The sequence below is a fragment of the Pelecanus crispus genome, chromosome 2 (assembly GCF_030463565.1).
Source record: "Pelecanus crispus isolate bPelCri1 chromosome 2, bPelCri1.pri, whole genome shotgun sequence".
In the NCBI taxonomy this organism is placed as follows: Eukaryota; Metazoa; Chordata; class Aves; order Pelecaniformes; family Pelecanidae; genus Pelecanus; species Pelecanus crispus.
This window is the reverse complement of record NC_134644.1, coordinates 78,303,335-78,322,776: the sequence shown is the minus strand read 5'-3', so window position 1 is coordinate 78,322,776 and position 19,442 is coordinate 78,303,335. Positions and strand designations below refer to the sequence as shown.

Here is a 19,442-nt window from a genome sequence, read left to right as displayed (position 1 = left end):
TCGATCTGTCTATAGATATTTATCTTTACTAAAAGTTGGAAGAGTCTTGATGTTTTTCTCCAAGGATGGCATGTGACCAGTCAAGGCAAGAGAGGAGGGCATTACTAAGAGAGAAGGAGCGGAAAAATAAAATCAGTGATGACAAGGCTGGATTGGGTGGGGCAGAGAAGTGCTGGGATAGCCAAACAGCCGGGACATGAATCGCAAAGAGCGAAGATATAGAAGCCAAATGTCTAAAAATTAATTTGTGGGCAAGCAGCTCTGCTGAGAATTTTAACACCTTCTCCTTTGTTGATTTTAAATTCTGTCTCCAGGAACCTGATAATTTAAGGAAAAGGGTCAAGATAAACTGAAAGCCAGAAATGCCTACATACGGGGTTGGTTTTCAAACCAGCGAAGTTTATTAATTTCCTATTTGTTAACCTGAGGATTTTTCAAGCCAATTTATGTGCTGTTACTTTAAGACCATTTGTATGTAACTTTTATTTTTAAATGCCTAGAGCCCAAGGATTGCTTTGTGTATTTGGTGAAAGGGGGGGGTGGGGGGGATAAAGGGGGGGAAGTAGGACTTGGCAGAGACTGTCTCTTTTCCTGCTGGATGTTTTTCAGGTGAACTACCCAGCTATGCTACTGTATTAAAGTCAGGCCAGCTATGTGGAACTAAGGATTATTCCAAAAATCCTGTTTTAATAGTTCTTTTAATGGCGTTTTTCCTCAAGTCTTACTTTTTCCCTAGGATTTCCCACCCTGACTGGGATTCTCCCATCTTTCCCAAAGCATTGCATCTCCCTGGCTTTTGACCGGGCTGGGCACCATGCTCTGCAGCCAGGAAGAGGAGCTGTGTCCCCTGCGAGCCCGGTACAGGGCTGCAGCCGCCGATGGCTTTATCAGATGGACAGAGACATTCCAAGTATGCTTCTGGTCACTGGGGGATATGGGAATATAAAAAATAATGAAAAAGGAAGGCTTAGAGAAAAGCTGTTAGGCAAACTGGGGCTTTTTGTCAAGGTTTTTTTCTTTTTTTTTTTTTTTTTTTTTTAAAAAGGGTGAAATTCTTTACCCCTATGCAGATCGTTAAAGCTGTGTGATGTCATTTTCTTTTCTTTTTAAAGCTGTGTTTTGAGAAGCTGAAAGGCTGCAGGTTAGGTAAAACTAATAATGACCATTTTGTGACCTCTGTTCCAACCGCCCACAGCGGCTGCAAATTTTTAAACATCTGACGGCTGCTTGGCTCTCCACACCATCGTTATATTGGTCAACAGCAGATGAGATTTCAGAGGTAAAAAAGTCACCTCCCAAATCGCACCCTGCTGGCATGGCCAGCGGGCAGATTAAAAAAATGGGATTTTGGTGGTTTGGTAGGGCAGGGGACCTCCGTTTTTACGACTGAGGCATGCCAGGAGCTGCCTCCGGTTGACTCTGGCTGCATCCCTCCTGTGGGTTGCATGGAGGGCGAATGGGCACAGAGCTCGTCTTGCCTAAACCAAGGTCCGTGTGGTGCCGGGCTCACACAACGGCACTTGCTAGGAGAAGGCTGTGGGGACATATTGGGTAGGCTTGCCCCCTTCTTCAGCTTTTCCACAGGCATCTGCAAGACGGGTGGCAGGGAGCTTTGGCTGGAGCAGGCATGGCCGGTCCCATGTAACATGGCTCTCACGGAGGAGTGTGACCTTGGGGCTGTGCAGGGCATGGAACAAGGCCACGGCCTGCCTCGGGGGGGAAGTGTGCATGGTGGGGACAAAGCGTGAACGTAGGGCAAGCGTGGGGAGAGCGGCTTGCAAGATGTCACTGCCTCGGGAACAGGGACAGTTACCTCACATTGCTGTAATTGCTGTAAAATATTCAGGGACTTCTGTCTCTTGTTAAGTTTTCTTCAGTTTTCATGGTCACAGCTCTTGAGTGGTTCCCAGATGTGTTAGGGTTGCACAGTTGAGAGCCCTGAGGGGCTTCATGGCCCGTCTGCCTTGGCTGGAGAAGGCTGTGGAAGTGGTGGGACTTTCTGTTTCCTTCTTCTGCCCTTCCTTCCTCGTCCTTCACTCTCATTCCCAGCCCTTTAGTTTGTCCCTATGAGAAAAGCGTGCCAGGGGAGCAGGGTTATGCACGCCCTGCGGGCAGTCAGGCTCCTCGTTATCCGTGGGGGACAGAGGCCGCGTCCGCCATCGCAGGTGATTTGGCAGAGTGGAAGGAGATCAGGGCAGCCGGTGCTGGGGCTCCCCACGTCTCCATTACAGAGGGTTTGCTTTGCCTTGGGTCTCGTCCAGTTCCCAGGACCAAAGGTGACGCCACGCAGGTCTTGGTCAGAGCTTTCTAAAAGACGAGTTTCTGACAGATGCGTGCTGCGGGGACCACAGGTGCCCCATGGGGCTCCTCCGGCGGGTGCCATGCCGCCCACGGAGCCTCCTCGCGGGGGGGGGAGTGGTGTGTGCCTGCCAGGGGATCTGCCACCACCGCCCTGTCAGGCCTCATCAGGTGCAAACGAGCAGGAACCGAAACGAGTCGCGGCTGCGGCACGAGCCCTCCGTGCGCTCCCCCTCACCCCGGGCCTGAGGGAGCTTCTCCTGAGCCTTCAGGGAGCCTGGCAGGACGGCCAGAGCAGAAGGACAGGTAGAAAGGAGTGATAAATAAGAAGGGCAGCAAGAGAAATATCGGGTTTAGCAAGGGTGCTCTGGTGTTTCTGCGTAGCTCAATGTCTTCCAAGGCTCTGGCTCTTCCAGTCAGCAGAGGGGGTGGTCCTGGTGCCATGGTGGTTGGAAGCCTCCCGTCCCCGAGGTGCGTTGGAGCCGCCTCCTCCGGGCCGGTGTGCCGAGCTGGCACGCAGTAAACGGAGGCAGTGAGGGGGGTTCACTTCCAAACCACGCTGCTCCTTAGAGAAATATACATAACTAGGAATAATAATCTTTACAATATTTCATGTTTCTTCAAACACTTCACGCATTTGCTCTCCTCAGTCTTGAGAGCCATGTGTCTTCTCGCCTCAACTCTCCCGGAGAGCATTTGCTCTGTACTTGCATTGAATGTTGGGAACTTGTGGCATCTTTCAGGCCATGATTTTACTCTTTTTATCCCTGCTGTCACTTTCTGTCCTCCTTAGGTGCAAGACTTCCTCCTTTTTCATGTCTTCTCTTTTCTCTGGCCAATACCAAGTCTGGTGTCCTTTGTGCTCTCTCACGTGTCCATTAAAGGTTCCCCAAAGCCCATGCTCTTTGGTGGTCCTTTGGCTGGCTGCTCCTTAATGCATTCATTTGAAATCGGAGCACTGTGTAAAAATACTAAACGCTAAATATTAAGTGTTGCAACAGCGTTTCATGGTGTCCACTGGAGTCACAAGTCATGTCAGCGATGCTGCCATTACAGTGTGGTGGTGTAGGCTTCGGAACAGCATGACAAGCTCTGAAGTATGGCTGAATTTTTTTTGTGTATTGGTGTCTTGAGTGCTGGATTAAACCTTTTTAACAATTTATAAAACCTTAGGCTCTCTGGGAAGTATTTTTACAGGGAGTGATTGCATTGTGTCAGGAGATATCTTTCTCAGCTGGGCTATTAAATGAAAAGCTGAAACCTGCCTGTGATGCTGAGATGAGTGCCCAACAAAATGAAAGCATAGAGCTTCACTTGCAAACATTTTCACATTGCCTGCTTTCCTACTTGCTGCTGGTTGATCACAGTCTTACTGATAAACATTAAAACCTTCCCTCTGAAAAAAACAGAGAGGGAAAAGCCCATGAATTTAAAGAAAATTCCCACTTTGCACAACCTCAGTTTTGAAATTTAGCTCAAACGCACAAGTGAATTAGTTTAGACTGCCTTAAATTCCTGTGGAAGGGCAGATAATTTTGAGACCATGCGAGATAAGCCAGGCAACTGCTACACCATTTAAAAAATCCTGAAAACGTTTCCAGACCCAGTTGGTGCTCCCGGGGCAGCTGCATGCTTCCAGGGAGCTGCATGCCGATGGCCATGCCAGCAGGAAATGTGGCGTGACCCGTGGCGAGCCTGGAGGGTGGGAAACACCGCGAACAGAAGATTTCTACAGGTGGCTCTAAGTGTCCTGGGCAGTTACTGTGTGGGCATGGATGCAGGAGCAACCAAAACCCAGGGGAGCAAACAGGAGCAGTAGGAGCATCCTCTTCTCTCCATGTGCATAGCTGCTTAGTGCTTCCTATCGTGTGTCCCTGCTGCCAGGCTGACAGCATCGCCTTCTTCCCCAAACGCTGGGTCTGCGTGCATGAAACCTGGCTGTGACGTAGAAATGGTTTTTGGAAAGCATAATATTATTTTAATCATAAATTATTTGGAAACTCAATACAGAAATAGCTTCAGATCACTTCTTCCAGAGGGGTGTTTTTGCAGTCAGGGTCTTTATCATCTTCTCAGTGGGAACTGCATTAATATTGCCACAAAAATGCAAACAGTAGTGCCTTTGATAAAGCATTTTGGCATCTCTTAAGCAGAAAGATGTTTTGTTTTCCTAAGATACAACACTGTTTTCAGTGCAGGGACCTGCCGTATGTGCCAGCATATGGAAAGAAAATACCAGTTTTGTTAACATTTGTGTTCGGAAGCCATGGGGAGGGGACCTAGGAGGCGGCTGCCTTTGCAGTTGCAAAGGAATCTCTGTTATTGCAAGGGGACAGCACAGGAAGCCCAAAAGTGGGTGCCGCTGGTAGAGATGCCGGTGGCCTGCAGTCAGCTTCCTGGGCCTAGCTCCCCCCAGAGTCTTCTGCCGAGGGCTCTCCTCCTCCTCACCTTCACTTTAGCTCTTCCCATCATGTGCTGGAGTGAGGCTGGTCCCCAGTGCCGCCTGCCTCCCAGTGTAGAGTGGAAAAGCTTTACTGGCCATACAGTAGGCATCTTTGTGGATATGGTGAAAATGCCTTTTAGTACTTGCTGGTGTCCTGTGGGTATTATATATTTGGTTAGTGCATTATTTCGATTTTTAGACTGCCTTTGGTTCAAGAATCCTGAAAGGAAGCTGTTGTGCAACTGTTTTAATCTGATTTTACCAGCTGATTCCAGCTTGATTCCCAGCACAAAGAAACAAAGAAGAGCTCAGTTGTATTTTTTGTCCAAAAGTAAAAGGCCCTCCTCCTTTGAAGATCTTCTGTAGAGTGTTATGTTTAGAGAGTGATTTGCTATTGTTTAAATTTAACCTCCATAATTACATTGGGATTGGATTAATGATGGGTTATTTTTCTGAGTCATTCTTTTCTGGCACTCACAGCTATCGAGCATAAAGCCAGGTTTTCATGGGATGTAAACTGGCATTGCTCCACTGAAGTTAGTGGAATAAATCCACTTTATATTGTGGCGGCCCAGATGTGATATTATAGCTGTTTCGAAGAAAGCACCCTTTTGGAGTTTGTTGGCCTTGAATCTTCCTCTCATTTTTAAGCTGTATAGGCATTAACTTCCAATCGCATTATGTTCATGGTAGCACAGCAAGCCGTTGTCTGTAGCCCACCTCAGCTGGATGCAGAGGGATCAACAAAAGGTGCAATGCCAGATTCAACCATAAGTATCTCGACTTTTTTTTCTGTTTAAAAACTTTTTATCACTGAGAGTGCAAGCGGGAAAAGTTCATTACTGATGTCCGATGAGCTTTTTTACATGCTCTTATCTATGAGAACAAACCTTGGTCTGTTCATACTGCAAATCCAAGGGAGATGTCTGGGAGGCAGAGGGACTGCTCCTTTTTAAAAATTAGTTATTTTTGCTCATTCTGCTTTTCAGAAGGGGGCAAGGAGGGAGGGAGGGACCTGGGGAGACCTGGCACATAGGAGAGCGGCAGCAGGGGCAGTAGGGAGCGTGCTTGATGTATGGGATGGATCCATCACCACGATCAGGGTGACAGAAAGAGGCGGTCTATTATTAGAGACCCTGAGGGGCTATGTAGAGTTGCTGCAATTGTGGAAGGTATTTGAAGTCACTGGGAGAGCAAGGTGAGAAGAAAGGATCTCCCCGACCCTTGCACATGTTGGGCAGGGGAGGATTTGTTTTCAGACCTTTTATTTTAATGTCTCACCCGAGTTTCTTCTATTTTAAAGAATTTTCTTGCTCATTATTTGTGAAATGGTGTGCTGATAAATCTTAGTTTGGAGAATGGGAACGTTTTGCTTTCTTTTGGGTCCTTACTGTAAAGATAAAGTGGTCAGTCCTATCTCTAAGCAGTAGTGGATTTAGGGTGTCACTGCAGTGGGTTAGACCGCATGTCTCTCTAGCCTGGTATCCATCTGACAGTGGCACGTACTATATGTGTGACAACCAGGCAGTAGCGATCCTTTCCCTGATGCATCCTCACTATTTCCAGGAGCCATCTCTTTTTGCTGCTGGCCTCCTGTTGCACCTGCGGGTCCACTCAGCACAACTTCTGTTTCCTTCTTAACCAGCAGAAAGTAGGTGTGAAGCCTTTTAGTCTTCTGTTCTTCCCATTTTAAGACATTAAGCTGGTACTTTATACTCTTTGGGTTGTACTCTTTGCTCTTTTTTACACAGTATTTAGGAAAAACTGCTTATTTTAGTAATAAAGGTCAGCTTTAATCTTTGATAGTAACGCTGCTTCTATAGTTGTGATCGTCTGCCAGTGAGGCGGGACTGTTTGGGAGACTTGGTGTCTTTTTTTAGATTGGCCTGATAGATTTGGAAAATAGAGAAAAGACTGAAGCCATATCCTGGGCATCTTTTCAGAGTAAAAAGGATGTGCTGCAGGCCCCATCCATGTAGATCCCTGTGTCTGATGGTCTAGATAAGCACTTTCTGTGAAACAGGAGGCAAATTGTAGGACCCAAATGAAGACTGAGTCTTGCACTGAAGTTGGACATCCCTCAGCTTGGATGCATGAAAGGCTTGCATGCCTGAAACCTTGTCTTCTGTCATCCCCCACTGTGTATCAGTTTGTCTTACAAAAGTATTACTAACTTCTATATTAATCCTGCCCTACACTTTGATTCTTACTGTCTTTTGCTTCTTTTTACAGCAACTGTGACCAAGGTTGAAGAGTTTTTTTAAGCTTACATAAATTTTGTCCTGTGCAAACTATTGACAGCTATTATTGAAGAAATTCCGGTGGTGCAGCTGTAAGGTTGCAGCAGTAGATAAGTCATATATATACATGGTCCTTTTATTAGAGGGGACTGTTGGAGCTGTGGTAATGCTTAAAGTATTTGAGGCCTAATCCACTGCTTCATTGCTCCAGATGTGATAAATGCTGTTGACTTAATGCAGCAATTGGTGACATAAAACGGAGAAATTGCCTCTGTGCTTATTATGTAGCTCTGGTGGTGAATCTCCTGTTAACAACTCTAGTTTTCGGGGGCTTTCTCATTTTATTAGGGAGGGGGTCATGTATGAAGCCTGAGAAGAAATGAGTAGGAATGGCTTGTATTTGTACTCCAACCGAATTCATGAACACTTATGCAAAACTCTGCATAAGCATAAGCAGGCTATGGATACTGGTTGTTTTTGCTGGAGTGTGTTTGCAGTGGGCCTGCAAAATGAAGTCATCATTGAAGATCTTGGGATGCAAAAGATTCTTCAGAAGTTTCAGCCTTGCTGGGGACAGAACAGATGCAGAATATCCCATCCCAAATAATCGTATCTCATTCATTTGCGACCCCACTCCTTCTCTGCCCCCTCCAAGGAGCCAGGTTGTCGTGGAAATTACAATTATTTATATAGACAATTTCTTGAAAAAAAAAAAATAGTTTTGGAGCTCTAGGCTATGAGTATACATGTTAGTATTTTTGGCTTTAGCTTCTAGAATATGAGCTAGAGACTTTCTTAAGCCACCATTGAGATTCTCACCTGAGCACCTGACCTAACACTTTTCTCAACAGCTGAGAACTGGAGAAAAACACTGAATATGCTGACATTTGTTGCTACTGTTCTGAGTGAAAATTGTGTTTACTTGGGAAAGACTGTTGTCCTGTTATTTCTGCATACCAGTTACTTCAGATCCAAAAAGAAATGCTGAAAAATTCTTACGCACGAGGAGAGTTTATTTCCATGACTGTCACTAGGGTTACATTTCCTTTGGTCCAAGGTGTATGTGACACACTCAGATGGAAGTAGGATGGTGCAGTTACCAAAATAGATGCATTGTGTTAATTTCTTAATTAATTTTTTTTGGTGCAGTGCTTTTAAAGTAACAAGTATTGTCAGCAGTAAGCTATTTTTAAACCAAGGACATTTTGTGCTGAAATTGGCTATTGCAACACTGGGTTAGAATTAGAATACACAAAATTCAAAACCACAGTAACCCTAATTTTGCCATTCTTGCCTTTTTAACTGCTCAACAATAGTGTTGTGTTTGTATAGCATTTAAAAATATTTGTTAAGGGGAATGTAAAGAGCTACTGGCAGGCTTCTCTGTTAACTGTTTGTGCATGCTCAGCCCCTCTTCTCAGAAATGAGCTGTAATGAAAACTCAGGGGCGACTACTCCAGGTGTCCGCAGCTCAGACTCTCCTTTGTGTTGCGACCAAAGGAGCAGCCGAAGCCCCAGCCAGGATAGGGGCAGAGGCCTGCATGGTGGAGTGGACAGTCCCTTTGGCTCAGAGGACGTGCACCCATGATGGGCTAAAACCTCTGTTTGCCATCTCCTTTCCCAGCTCGTGCTGGTACATGCAGGCCTGGATCTGTGGCCTCCAAGGAGCTGCTCCGGCAAATGAGTAATAATGTTCAGGATAATATAGTCTGACCATGAGGATGAATTTGATATGGCTGTAGTTCTTGTCATGACCCTACAATCCCTGGTTTTGCCTGGCTTGGTCCTAATGTTCCGGCCAGCACTGGGGAGAGGTTATGGGAGGCCAGTACCACTCAGGCCTCCTCACTTTCAACCTGCCCCAGCTCTGAGCTGCCTGATTTTCCCTGCAAGGGCTTTATGAAGTTGGGACATGCACACGTCCATCTTTGGATGGAAATTAGCTTTGGATTTCACATGTCACCGATCAGACTGACCTGAACAAATTCATGTGGGAAAAAAAAAAATAATTGGAAAGCAGCTTGAGAAATGATTTCTCCTTTTTGCTGTTGCCTTGCATTTTGGCATGCGCTGCCTGCATTTTGAATACGAGGTCATCTGATGCGTTGTAACGCGATAGCAATACAGACTGGGCAATCCTGGGAACTGGCAGCTTGGATTTTGCCTGTCCAAATTTTGTTGTTCTAAAACTTGACTTCTTTGTTAAAAATGAACAGTTTCCAGGGGGTAAAAAGCCCCCAGAGAAGAACTGTTGGCATTTTATATTTTTAAGCTGTCTTTCTGAATGAAAACAGTTGATTATTAACTTGATGGGGTGACAATAAGTATATAGAACTTAAATATCTCACCACTCCCACGAAGAAAAAAAAAAACCCACCCTCCATTGTATCATGGGAAGATACATAGCCAGAAAAACTTTCCAACTCATTAAACTTTTATACTTGCTTCATACAAGCTTAATGTAGGCTTTTTTCCATCCTGTGATGTTGTAGGGACGCAGCTGAGGAGGACACCATCAACTTAACAGTATTTCTTACTGAATGTGCCTTTCTTATAACAGAAAAAGCTAAATTACTTAATCTGAGGGATTAAAAAAAGGTTTCCTTGTTTGTGCGTTTCAGGTTGTTTATTCTGCCAAGCCTGATAACGAAATCAGTCTGAATGTCTCCCCTGTAATCAGTTTAGTCAGCTTCTGTGATTGTGCGGGGTATTCGGACAAGGACGAGGATAAAGGAAGAGAATTTTAAAAAACAGGAAAATACTATTGTAAACATATCGGGCAAGTTATAAACTGGGAAAGGGTACTCGGAGTCAAGTGTTGTACCTGCAGCTACTTTTGATGCTCTGTGGTAGATGTTTTGGTGGGTTTTTCTTCCTCTTGTGGCTTGTGTTTGACTTTTTAGAAGAGGGGTAGGGGAAAATACTGATTTAAAGGACTAGAGTCTGGCTATATTGCTTTTAAACAGCATATTTCGTAGTGGAGGCGGGTGGAGGTAAGGCCGCTGTAGCTAGCTTGAGGTCGGAAAGGAACAACAAAAAGTGATGTTTGGGCTGATTTTGAGCCCTGTGCTGGGTGGGACGGCTCTGCGCTCTCCCTCGTGCTCTTGGAGAGGCCACGTTGCATCTTGACTTTGCGCTGTAACTGGCAGGAAGCATCAAATATTCCCTTTATTCCCTTTGCTGTTTCCTTCTGGTGTAATTTTAGTTTTCTGGCACCCTGGTGGGGTTCTGCTGCTCATCCTGGTTGTGTCCTTCCCCTTGATCTTCCTGATCCTCCTTTATTGTCCTCAGCTGTGAGCCCAGGGGAAAACTGCCTCGCTGCATTCGCCTGCAGGTCAGCTTGTCCCCGCGACAGTGCGGGAGCGGACATGGGTTTCGGCTGGTCATTGCACCCGTGAGCAAGGACTTTGCACATTCTAAATCGAGAATTGTTGCTTCATATGCGCGCCTCTCCAAACCTGTGGATTTAGACATTCCCTCACCATTAATTACATCCTCTTGTCTTGTAGCAGCAAGTAAAAAGGCCAAGTTGGGCACGTCGTTCTGCTGCAAGCAGCCAAACACAATTTCTGTTGTTTGGATGCTTGCGAGTTTCAGAAAGTATGTGGCCACTCTGTTTTGGGAAGTGCATCCTGCGGTGCTTGCGTTGGGGTGGGGAGTAGCCAGGCAGCTCAGACCCCTTCTCAGAGGGCGTACACACGAGTCATGCCAACCAGTCCAGCATTGCCAGAGTCATTCCCAATTAAAAGCAGGAGTGCGTGCTTCTAAGGGAAGCCCAGTTTGCCGATAACTGATGGCCAGCGAGGTAATTCCTAGGTGGCACTGCAAGTGAGAGGTACTATGGTTTGCCTTGGTGCAATCTCTGATGGAGATGCTGGGTGTTACCATCTCCTTTCTGGAAGCCGTAGGGTCCAGTCACCCACATTTGTCAGTCATTTGGCATCTAAACCGCTCAGACAGATGCAATGTGAGACTGCCAAAATTGGCAGCAGCATCTGACTCTGACAGCGGTTTGTGAGTTTGCCTGGTCGCCCCGTGGCAGCTCTTAATGCAGCACCTCCAAGTGCGGTGTCCCACAAAATGCTCGGCAGCAGTCATGCGGAGGTGAAGAGATTTCCAGGCGAGCTTCAAAGAGAAGGATGTGACTAACTGTCTCGCAAGGAGCCAGGACGTGGACCCAGCCAGATGAGGCAGCTCACATGAAAAGGCTGCCAAAGGAAAGGGAGAGGACACAGATGAAACTGGGACTGGGGGATGAGGAGGAACAGGCAGTGGGGAAAGGTAGAGGGGAAAATCTCTATGGGCTGTTCCCAGTGACCGGGAGGTGTATCTGCTCTCCGGGGAGCCAACCTGTGGGTAAAGCAACCAACCTCAGGCACGTTGGCCGCCGTTCCTGGCTCCGCTGGGAGCCTCCGCTGCCTGTCCTTGGACAAGTCACTCTCCCGGTGACTCAGTATCCCAGCTGTAAAACGGGGATTGCTGCTTACCTCATGGGATGTTGTGAGGGTAGTCTCGTGGATGCCTTTGCAGTTTGATGTATTAAGGAGGGGGAGCAACAGAAAGTGAGCACAAAGATGAATGTGAAAAGGGATCTGTACTTCCCTCACGGCCTTCTCTGAATGTAATCATGTCCCTAATGATAATGTAATGGCAACTTATTCATCATTGACATATACTCCGTCAGTTGCACTGGTGGGAACAGTTTTTTGGTTTTATTTTTTTTCCCCTCAGGGCTTTAAAGATGTAATGTTGTATGTTTATATAATATGTTAATGTTTTAAGCAATTTCTAATAGAAAATTAGAAGAAATAACGAACAATAAATCAAAGTCAGTCTAAACCAAGATGTAATCAAGTAATATGAGAGTGGGACTAGAAGTAGAGTTTGCAAAGGGGGCCTCAAACGGAGAAAATGCAAATCCTGAGGCCTGAAGAAGGAGGGGTTCTGGTTTGCCTTTGTCTTAAACTCTATACCCGATAGCGTACCTGAGGAGGGCTAAGGCCAGAAACCAAAAGGGGTCACTCCTCCTCGGCTCTCTCATTCTCAAATAAGCTTCTGCAAACAGAAGGGGAGCTCTGGTTAACTTTAACCCTTGAAATAAATGTCATGTTAATCTTACTCTGCTCACAAGGCAGTCTGATGGCTAATGCACAAACCCGGGAGCCAGAAAACAGCAGTTTTAAGGACAGTTCGGGAATTGGTTGACCTGGTGCTAACACTTACTTCTGTCTGTGCCTTTATGTGCTAAAGCAAAATGAAGCTAATTGTCTCCTCTCTTGGAAGAGGGGTGCGAGGCTTAAGGAAATGCTGTGAAGAACATGGAGATCCACAGGTGGAAAATGCTGGGGGCAGTCACAGCTTCAGCGTTTCACACAGGAGCAAAATGCATGGTCATATTTCACCTGTCAAAGCTGGTTTTTCTTTAAAAAAAACAGGACATCTCAAAGGCATTGGCTACAGAAGGTGAACATTAATCTTTTCCGAGTACTTTATTTGAAAGGCTTTAGCTGCATAAGCTTTCCTGGCACTTGCCAAGGCTATCTTTGGAGGAAAAAAATAGGATTCTTGTTTTTTTGAAGGAACAGGTGGCAGCATGTGGAAACCTTTTGTTGTTAAATTTTAGTCACGGTTCCTTTTTTTTCCTTTTCTTTCCTTTTCCCATCTGCAGTTGAGTATGACAAGGAGTTCACGCCTCACCAGCGGCACCACAAGGAGTTCAAGTTTAATTTGTCTCAGATTCCTGAGGGCGAGGCCGTCACAGCCGCTGAGTTTCGGATCTACAAGGACTGCGTTGTGGGGAGCTTTAAAAACCAAACTTTCCTTATCAGCATCTACCAAGTGCTGCAGGAACATCAGAACAGGTACGCAAGAGGGGGTGCACTCTGTGCCACCAGCCACTGTCGTGGCGAAGGCTGAGCTTGCGCATTCATCTTGAGAGGACTGCGAAATAAATACGGGTTTTGTTCACATTAATGGGGTTATGTTATTGCGTGGTCCTTTCCTTGTGGGAAATGGGCATGGTAGAGCACAAAATGGACCTCAGCTGGTGAAGGTCCATGGTATTGTAGCCTAGGCTGTCACTTAGCTGCAACCTTTGTGTTGTCTTTAAATAGGGCAAGCATCAGATGAGAGGCTGTAAAACTTTTTAAACTAAAGTTACTGTGCTGGTATTGCTCTTGTGTACCGAAATACACATATCCCCTTTCAACTTAATACTACCAGCATAAAAAGCGTCACCTGTTTGAAAAATACTGGTAATTAGTGCAGACTTGACCTGCTCTCAGGTGGACTTACAGTAAAGTAAATAAAGCAGAAGAAAATTCAGCATGCTGAACACAGGTACAAAATCACACCTGGGCTTTCAGTGGCAATGACAGAGGCAAAAGAGAGAGAGGCCGAATAGAAACTGTGACACATAAATCCAAACAAGTGTAAATGGAGTGATTAATTTCAAAAGGGTAATGTTTCTGGTGGGGGAATTGTGCCAGGCAAAAAGATGGAAATCCATGGTCAATTAAATGTCAGAGTAATGCTGTGGTACAAAAGTGTTTCATTACTTCTGCTGAAATGTGTTAGGACTGTAACTGTTCCTCTGCTGCAGACAGAAAAAAAGAAATCAGAAACAGCAGTGTTTAAAAAAATCTCCCATTTCTTTCCTCGGTGAAGGCTTCCTGGGTGTTTTCCTTTCTGGTCCTTCTCTCTCCAGCCTTTCTGTTGATACCATCTGGGGGGATCTGCCTTTGATGATTTGCTGTTGTGAGGGCGACATCAATGGTTGTTCTGTGGGGAGTGTGGCCTCTGGGGAAATGGAGAGAAGTACTTGGATATGTAAGTGATGGGGAAGAAGGTGTTAGTTCTAAAAGGTCAGTGTTCCCTTTGCACTTTGAGTTGTGGGTTGCTGGGGTGCCTCCTGGGGTAAAGTGCTTGCTGGTTAGGATGTTACGTCAATACCCACTTGAAGAGCTGATCGAAATCCAGACGGTCATGCAGATTTCATAGATGTTAGCTGTATTGTTCATTTGTAGCCACATCGAATAAAAAATAGTGAGTGTTGGTCTGGTTTAGATTTTACAAGTAGAGATCCCACCTCTGGAGCTGGAGGAAAACCTCTGCAAAGCGTCTGTGGAAGCAATCGATACGCTGCTCTGGGTCGGTCACCAAAGCAGGGCACATATGCGTATAACCTTCTTTCAGGGTAAACTGAGCAAACAAGTAATGCATTATGGGAAAGAGCATGGAAGTACAGGATATGGCCCCTAACATAATCTGTTCCTAATAAAATTGAAAACTCTTGTTCCGAAAGTGGCTGTTAGTTCTGTGTACAGCAATGATGCTGGCACCTCGTATCTTTGTTTCAAATACCATGCCAGAAATATGCCAACATCAGATTGTGCTGTGAAGCTGTGATGCGTGTCCTTTGGCACAGAGCACTTTGGCATCCGCACGTGCTGGGCATCTCTGGGTGCTACACACCTCCCTACGGATGGAGCAGAGGCAGAAGCTCAGATGGGGGTCACCAGGGTGGTCTCTCTCCAGAGCTGGCGAGTATTTCGGGTGTTTCAGTTCCCTTCTCTCATGTTCCTCCTGCCGCTGCCGGCGGCCGTGCTGAGAGGATCCCACCGTTGGGACTGGGAATCGTAAAGCGGCTTCCTCTACATCCAGACTGCCAGCAGTTCGCCGTCCCTCCTGACATGGGCTAGGCGTGAACCGCTGACCCAGGGATGAGTGTCTGTAGTTCATTACTAACCTCTGACTCATCCAGTCCCTCAAGGCTCCCTTTTTGTTTCTTTTTCTTCTTTATTTATTTATTTTTACTGGTGGGAAGGAGGGAGACGTTTGGCTAAAGAAACTTGCACTTCGGATGAGTCTGTGGGACTTGTCACACCATCTGCACAGAGCTGGCCAAAATGTGGCTCAGAGATTCTTGCAGTTGTAAAAAGGACGTGCCCTTTTTCACCCTTCTTCCTTTCAGCTTAAAGGACTCTTTCATGTGCATGTAAAATACAAAAGCACATAGGAAAACGTGTGTGCTTGTGTATAAATACGTGCATATGTATGTATTCTCTGTATGTATCTGTGAATAGAAGTGTATATATATTTATTGTTATCTATATTAATCGTCCTCTCTATATTAAAAAGATGCAGATGTTAAAAGACAGTTAAAATAAGATATTAGCTGCTGCTTACCACTCTTCAGTGTTACCTTCAGTTGAGGTTCTGACTCCGTAGGCTGCTGCTGCTGCTACGGATTCAAACATGCAGCCACATTGGTGACCTGCGTGGACTCTGTCCTCTAAACGTTCTTGAAAACAAATACTAAGAAGTTGTATTTTAGCTCTTCACTAATATCTCTGCATGGAGGGGGAAAAATGCCTCAGATTCTTCTGGTATGCCTTAAGGAGCTGTATTCTGTGAGTGGTTTTGGTTTTTGATCATCAATTCACTTGCTTTTACTGGGAGGGGAAAAAATCCAAAGTCCTTTTTTCCCCCCTTTTGTCTCAGTGGATGAATATCGAATATAATGTTTTCTTTTCCTGTTGAGAACACTAGAAGGTTAAATTACAAAGAAAAAAAAGCGCATTTTTTTTTTTAAGGAACTTGCTAAATATTTGTAAGACTTCTGTTGCATTTTAGCAGACATCTTATGAGCCAGAAAATAACAGCTGCCTTTGACTTAAAAAAAAATACTAAAAAAATGTTGTGTCATACTTCCTTTGGACTAATGGTTTGAATAACAGCTTGATATTTCCTGACATTTGATGACATTTTATTGCATAAGGAAGAGTCTGTACAGATCTTGAAGTCTGGCTGGTGAACTAGCAGGTGAAACAGAAAGAGTTGAAGTAGCACCTTTTTTCATCTTGTTCTGCTGACAAATATTCCTTCTGGTCAGGAAGATTCATCTCTGAAGGCCACAGAAAGTGCCTGTTCGGTCAACATCGGCAGTCTCGAGAAACAGTTCAAAGTCACCATGTTAATCTTGGCTTTTATGAGGTTAACGGTTGTCTGAGGTGATTACTGGTAGCTAATAAAATACTTCTGGGCGCAAATAATTCTTAACAGGGCAGCTGGCATTGTATGTATTTAAACCAGCAGTCCACAAGAGAAAGGCAGCGTGCACCTCTGAGGGGAGAAAATACAGAGAAAAACCTGCCTGCTCCTCACAAAGAAATTAGTTTGGGAGGGCAGGAGATAAGAGAGAGATTCAGTAAATACAGATCTTCACCAAAGCTCACAGCCTGGAAGTATCCCTTGGCTCCGATTAAGTGTAATGAAGTGGCTTAATTCAGTATTACTTGACCAAATAAAAAAAAAAAAAAACCTCATCTGGACAGTAAGAGCATAAGCGTGTGACTCCAGCCCAGATGTGCGTGCTGCTGCACGGAATCACAAGGCACTGCTGGCTGTTCCCTGATGGCTAAAAACAAAACCAAGCCTGAGGCTAAAATTTCTACCAATTACTGAATTATCAAACTGATTTTTGCCACTGTAGACAAGGCTAAAAGCAAGGATTATATGGGCTCATTTGAGACTGTCTCCTAGACGGGGGTATATGTGGAGAGAGTGTGAACAATCAGAGATCAATGCTGATTGAAATAGCGTAACCTTTGGGAAGAAATTTGACCCTCTCCTTGTTCAAAACCATCAGAAACATGAAAACGATACTCGTGGAGGCTCTAGGCAGTGAAATGCACATTGAGGACAGTGTGGTCTAAGTACATTCTCTCTTAAAAAAGAAAACATTTTAATACTGACTCACTTTTGTCAGTAATATTTTCATCTCCCCATTCCTTCCACCCTTTCGTAAGGTGAAAAAATAGTGCCTAGAAACTAGGCTTTTGTTTTATAACCAAACCGCAGTTAACGGCCACGTTTTGTCGTAACACAAACTGCTGGAGTTGTCAGTGGGACGCTGCGAAGAGATTAATGAAATCCTCAGGGTAGGTCAAGCTTGTGGCCAGCCGTCAGCAGTATGCATTTTGGATTGTGTGGAGAAGAGGCTTCACCAAACAAGGCTGAGGTGACGTCTGGTTTGCTCTGAGGGGATGACTCTGGGTTTTGAAATGGGCTGTGGGCTGTAGGGGCTGACGTCGGGAGCGGGAGCCGGCGATACGTCCGCCGGATGCTGCTGCCCTTCAGCTTCTGACCCCCCAGAGTTTAAGAGACTGTGCTGTTTGAAGGCTAGGGTGGGAATTTTTTTCTTCTTTTTTTTTCCTTTGGTATGTGCAGAAAGCGGAGAGATTTGCCAAAGCACCAGTTTAGGAAGACGAGCGGCGTCAGCTTCCAGGTGTTTATCCCACCTTGGCCGCATCGGAGGGGGTGCTTAGTTTCAGCAGGCAGGAGCTGCACAGCCTCAACTCTCCTCTCTGCGGTGGTACTGATGCACTGCTAAGCCCTGCACGTGGGCTTGTTTCGAAGGTGTAGCGCTGATTTTTGTGGAAGCAAAAGCCCTCTGTGACTTCTGATACCTCTTGGGAGTGGATTGCCATGTAAGTGAGACCTTTGCAAGGGAGGGGAAGAAATTAGTTTGTTCCTGGAAACAGCTCATTAATTTCTTTTTCTTTCTCGAAACTTCCCTGCTCTCACCCGGAGAGGTGTCAGGTCAGGACTAGGGAAGGCAGTTTATGGTTGATCAAAGATATTAGTCCTTGGTTTGGATCATCCGTATGTTTTCAAGTGTAAATATCCTGCTAATGCAGACCTCAAAACACTCCCACACTGTCCAAACAACTGATCTATGAAAAACACAGTGGCCTGTGTTAGTGATCAAAGGAAGATATGGTACCTTACTGGTCAAAGTTTATTAAACAGTTTCGTTTTCACTCAGAATGAAATATGAGGGCTTGATGTGCAGAAAGATTCGTCCTGTATGATAAGACACGTGTGGACGTAGGTGTGCCCTGCAGAGCAACTGCCTGGGGAGTATGTTGTTCTTCTACTGAACACAGTTCCTTAAGGGTTAAGGCACTCGGTTTTTAGCTGCCAGTTACAGTGGTAATAAAGTTTTCCTCTTTGCAACAGGATATTTATACAAATGCGATCCGAGGTTCTAATCTAAAGGGCAAATTGATTTGCCGGCAGTGTTTATAGCTTAGAAAATAAATAACTGTCCTCAACTGGGTTTTGGAATGGGTTGTGTAATACAAATGACAAAGCTAGCATCAATCTGTTTCAAGTTGGGGTCAGATTTGTATATAGTGTGCATATATTTGTATATGATAGAGCTGTTTCCATGATGCTATAGAGAAGCGTCTGTCCTCATTTCAGTTCAACTCCCACTGTGGGTATGTGATTTGTTGTGGTTTAGGGTGATTGGGTTTTAGTGGTTTAAAAGTCAAAGTTGTTCTGGATGAAACTTACTCATTCCATAACCAGCTGGCTTTTTGTACCAAAACTAAAGAATACCATATCAGCGCCTTATTTCTTTTCTTAAAGGACAAAGATAAATACTACCTCTTTGCCCTCTCTCCCATCTTCATGCTTCAAACTGCATTTAAACTCTAAGGTGTAGTACTGTAGCCATCACTACAGCTACAGTACCCTGTGGTATCATTAAATCATAGTCAAGGAAATGAGAAATATATCTCCTATCCCTCTGACTTGCGACAATTTTTTCTGTTTTCACTGTTTCTGTTGGTAAAATGTTCATTCCTCAGAGCTGTGAAGCTCAAGACCTTGAGGTGGATGTGGGGGGACACCTTTGCACTCAAATATCAGTGTTGGCTTTGCTGGGGATTGTCACAGACCTGTAGGCTGAGCTTCATGCAGTCTTGGCGCGGGGAGACCACATCCTCTAGATCTAGGCTCTGATCTTCCACTCTTTGCCAGATGCAGCCTTGAAACCAATGTTTCACCCTGCTGCTCTTCCAGTGAGCCTGCAAGACTTAACCTTCCACCCCTGCAGACTTTTACCTCCGGGGACGATGCCTGCAGTGATACAGGACAGCTTTTTCAGCATAGAGGAGCTTTTATCAGACAGAGCAGTGGTGGCGTGGGGCTGGTAAGTGAGCAGGGAGAAGCTGAGCTTACCTGCCTGTCCCTTCTGGTGTGTTCTCATGTCTGGATGCATCCAGGATGGCTCTCTTCTGCCTGTGCCAAATTGCAGACCCCCTCCATAGTGTCCTGGCATCTCCGTTTAGTGCTTTTTCCTCCCTGGCTGTCAGCCCCTGCAGGTTAGTGCCCAGTTGCTGGTCTTCTGTTTCACCTTAGAAGTAACTTCATTTGCAGGCTGACAGCTGTGAGTATTTCCTCCCTCGTTTCTAAGGAGCTCTTATAGGTGCTGCACGTCTCTCCTTGTCCCCTGGCCCACAGATGGTATAGCTTCTTCAGGACAGTTAAACTGAGCCTTACTTCTTCTCATAAAATGATAGAGACTGCCTTTGCTTTCCGTAGCAGCTCATTCCAGGTGCTGGCATTCCCCTGCCTGAGGCTCTCTGTACGAGCGAGCGCCGATTGATTAA

General features: G+C 45.4%; 1 protein-coding gene across 1 annotated transcript in view; it reads left to right on the top strand.

Annotated features, from left to right (window-relative positions):
• Positions 1–19,442, top strand: part of BMP6 (bone morphogenetic protein 6) — a 95,022-nt gene that overhangs the window by 56,461 nt on the left and 19,119 nt on the right. Inside the window, exon 2 of the mRNA XM_075705279.1 lies at positions 12,650–12,842. Coding sequence (XP_075561394.1) covers positions 12,650–12,842 — 193 coding nt within the window. The remainder of the gene's footprint in view (positions 1–12,649; positions 12,843–19,442) is intronic.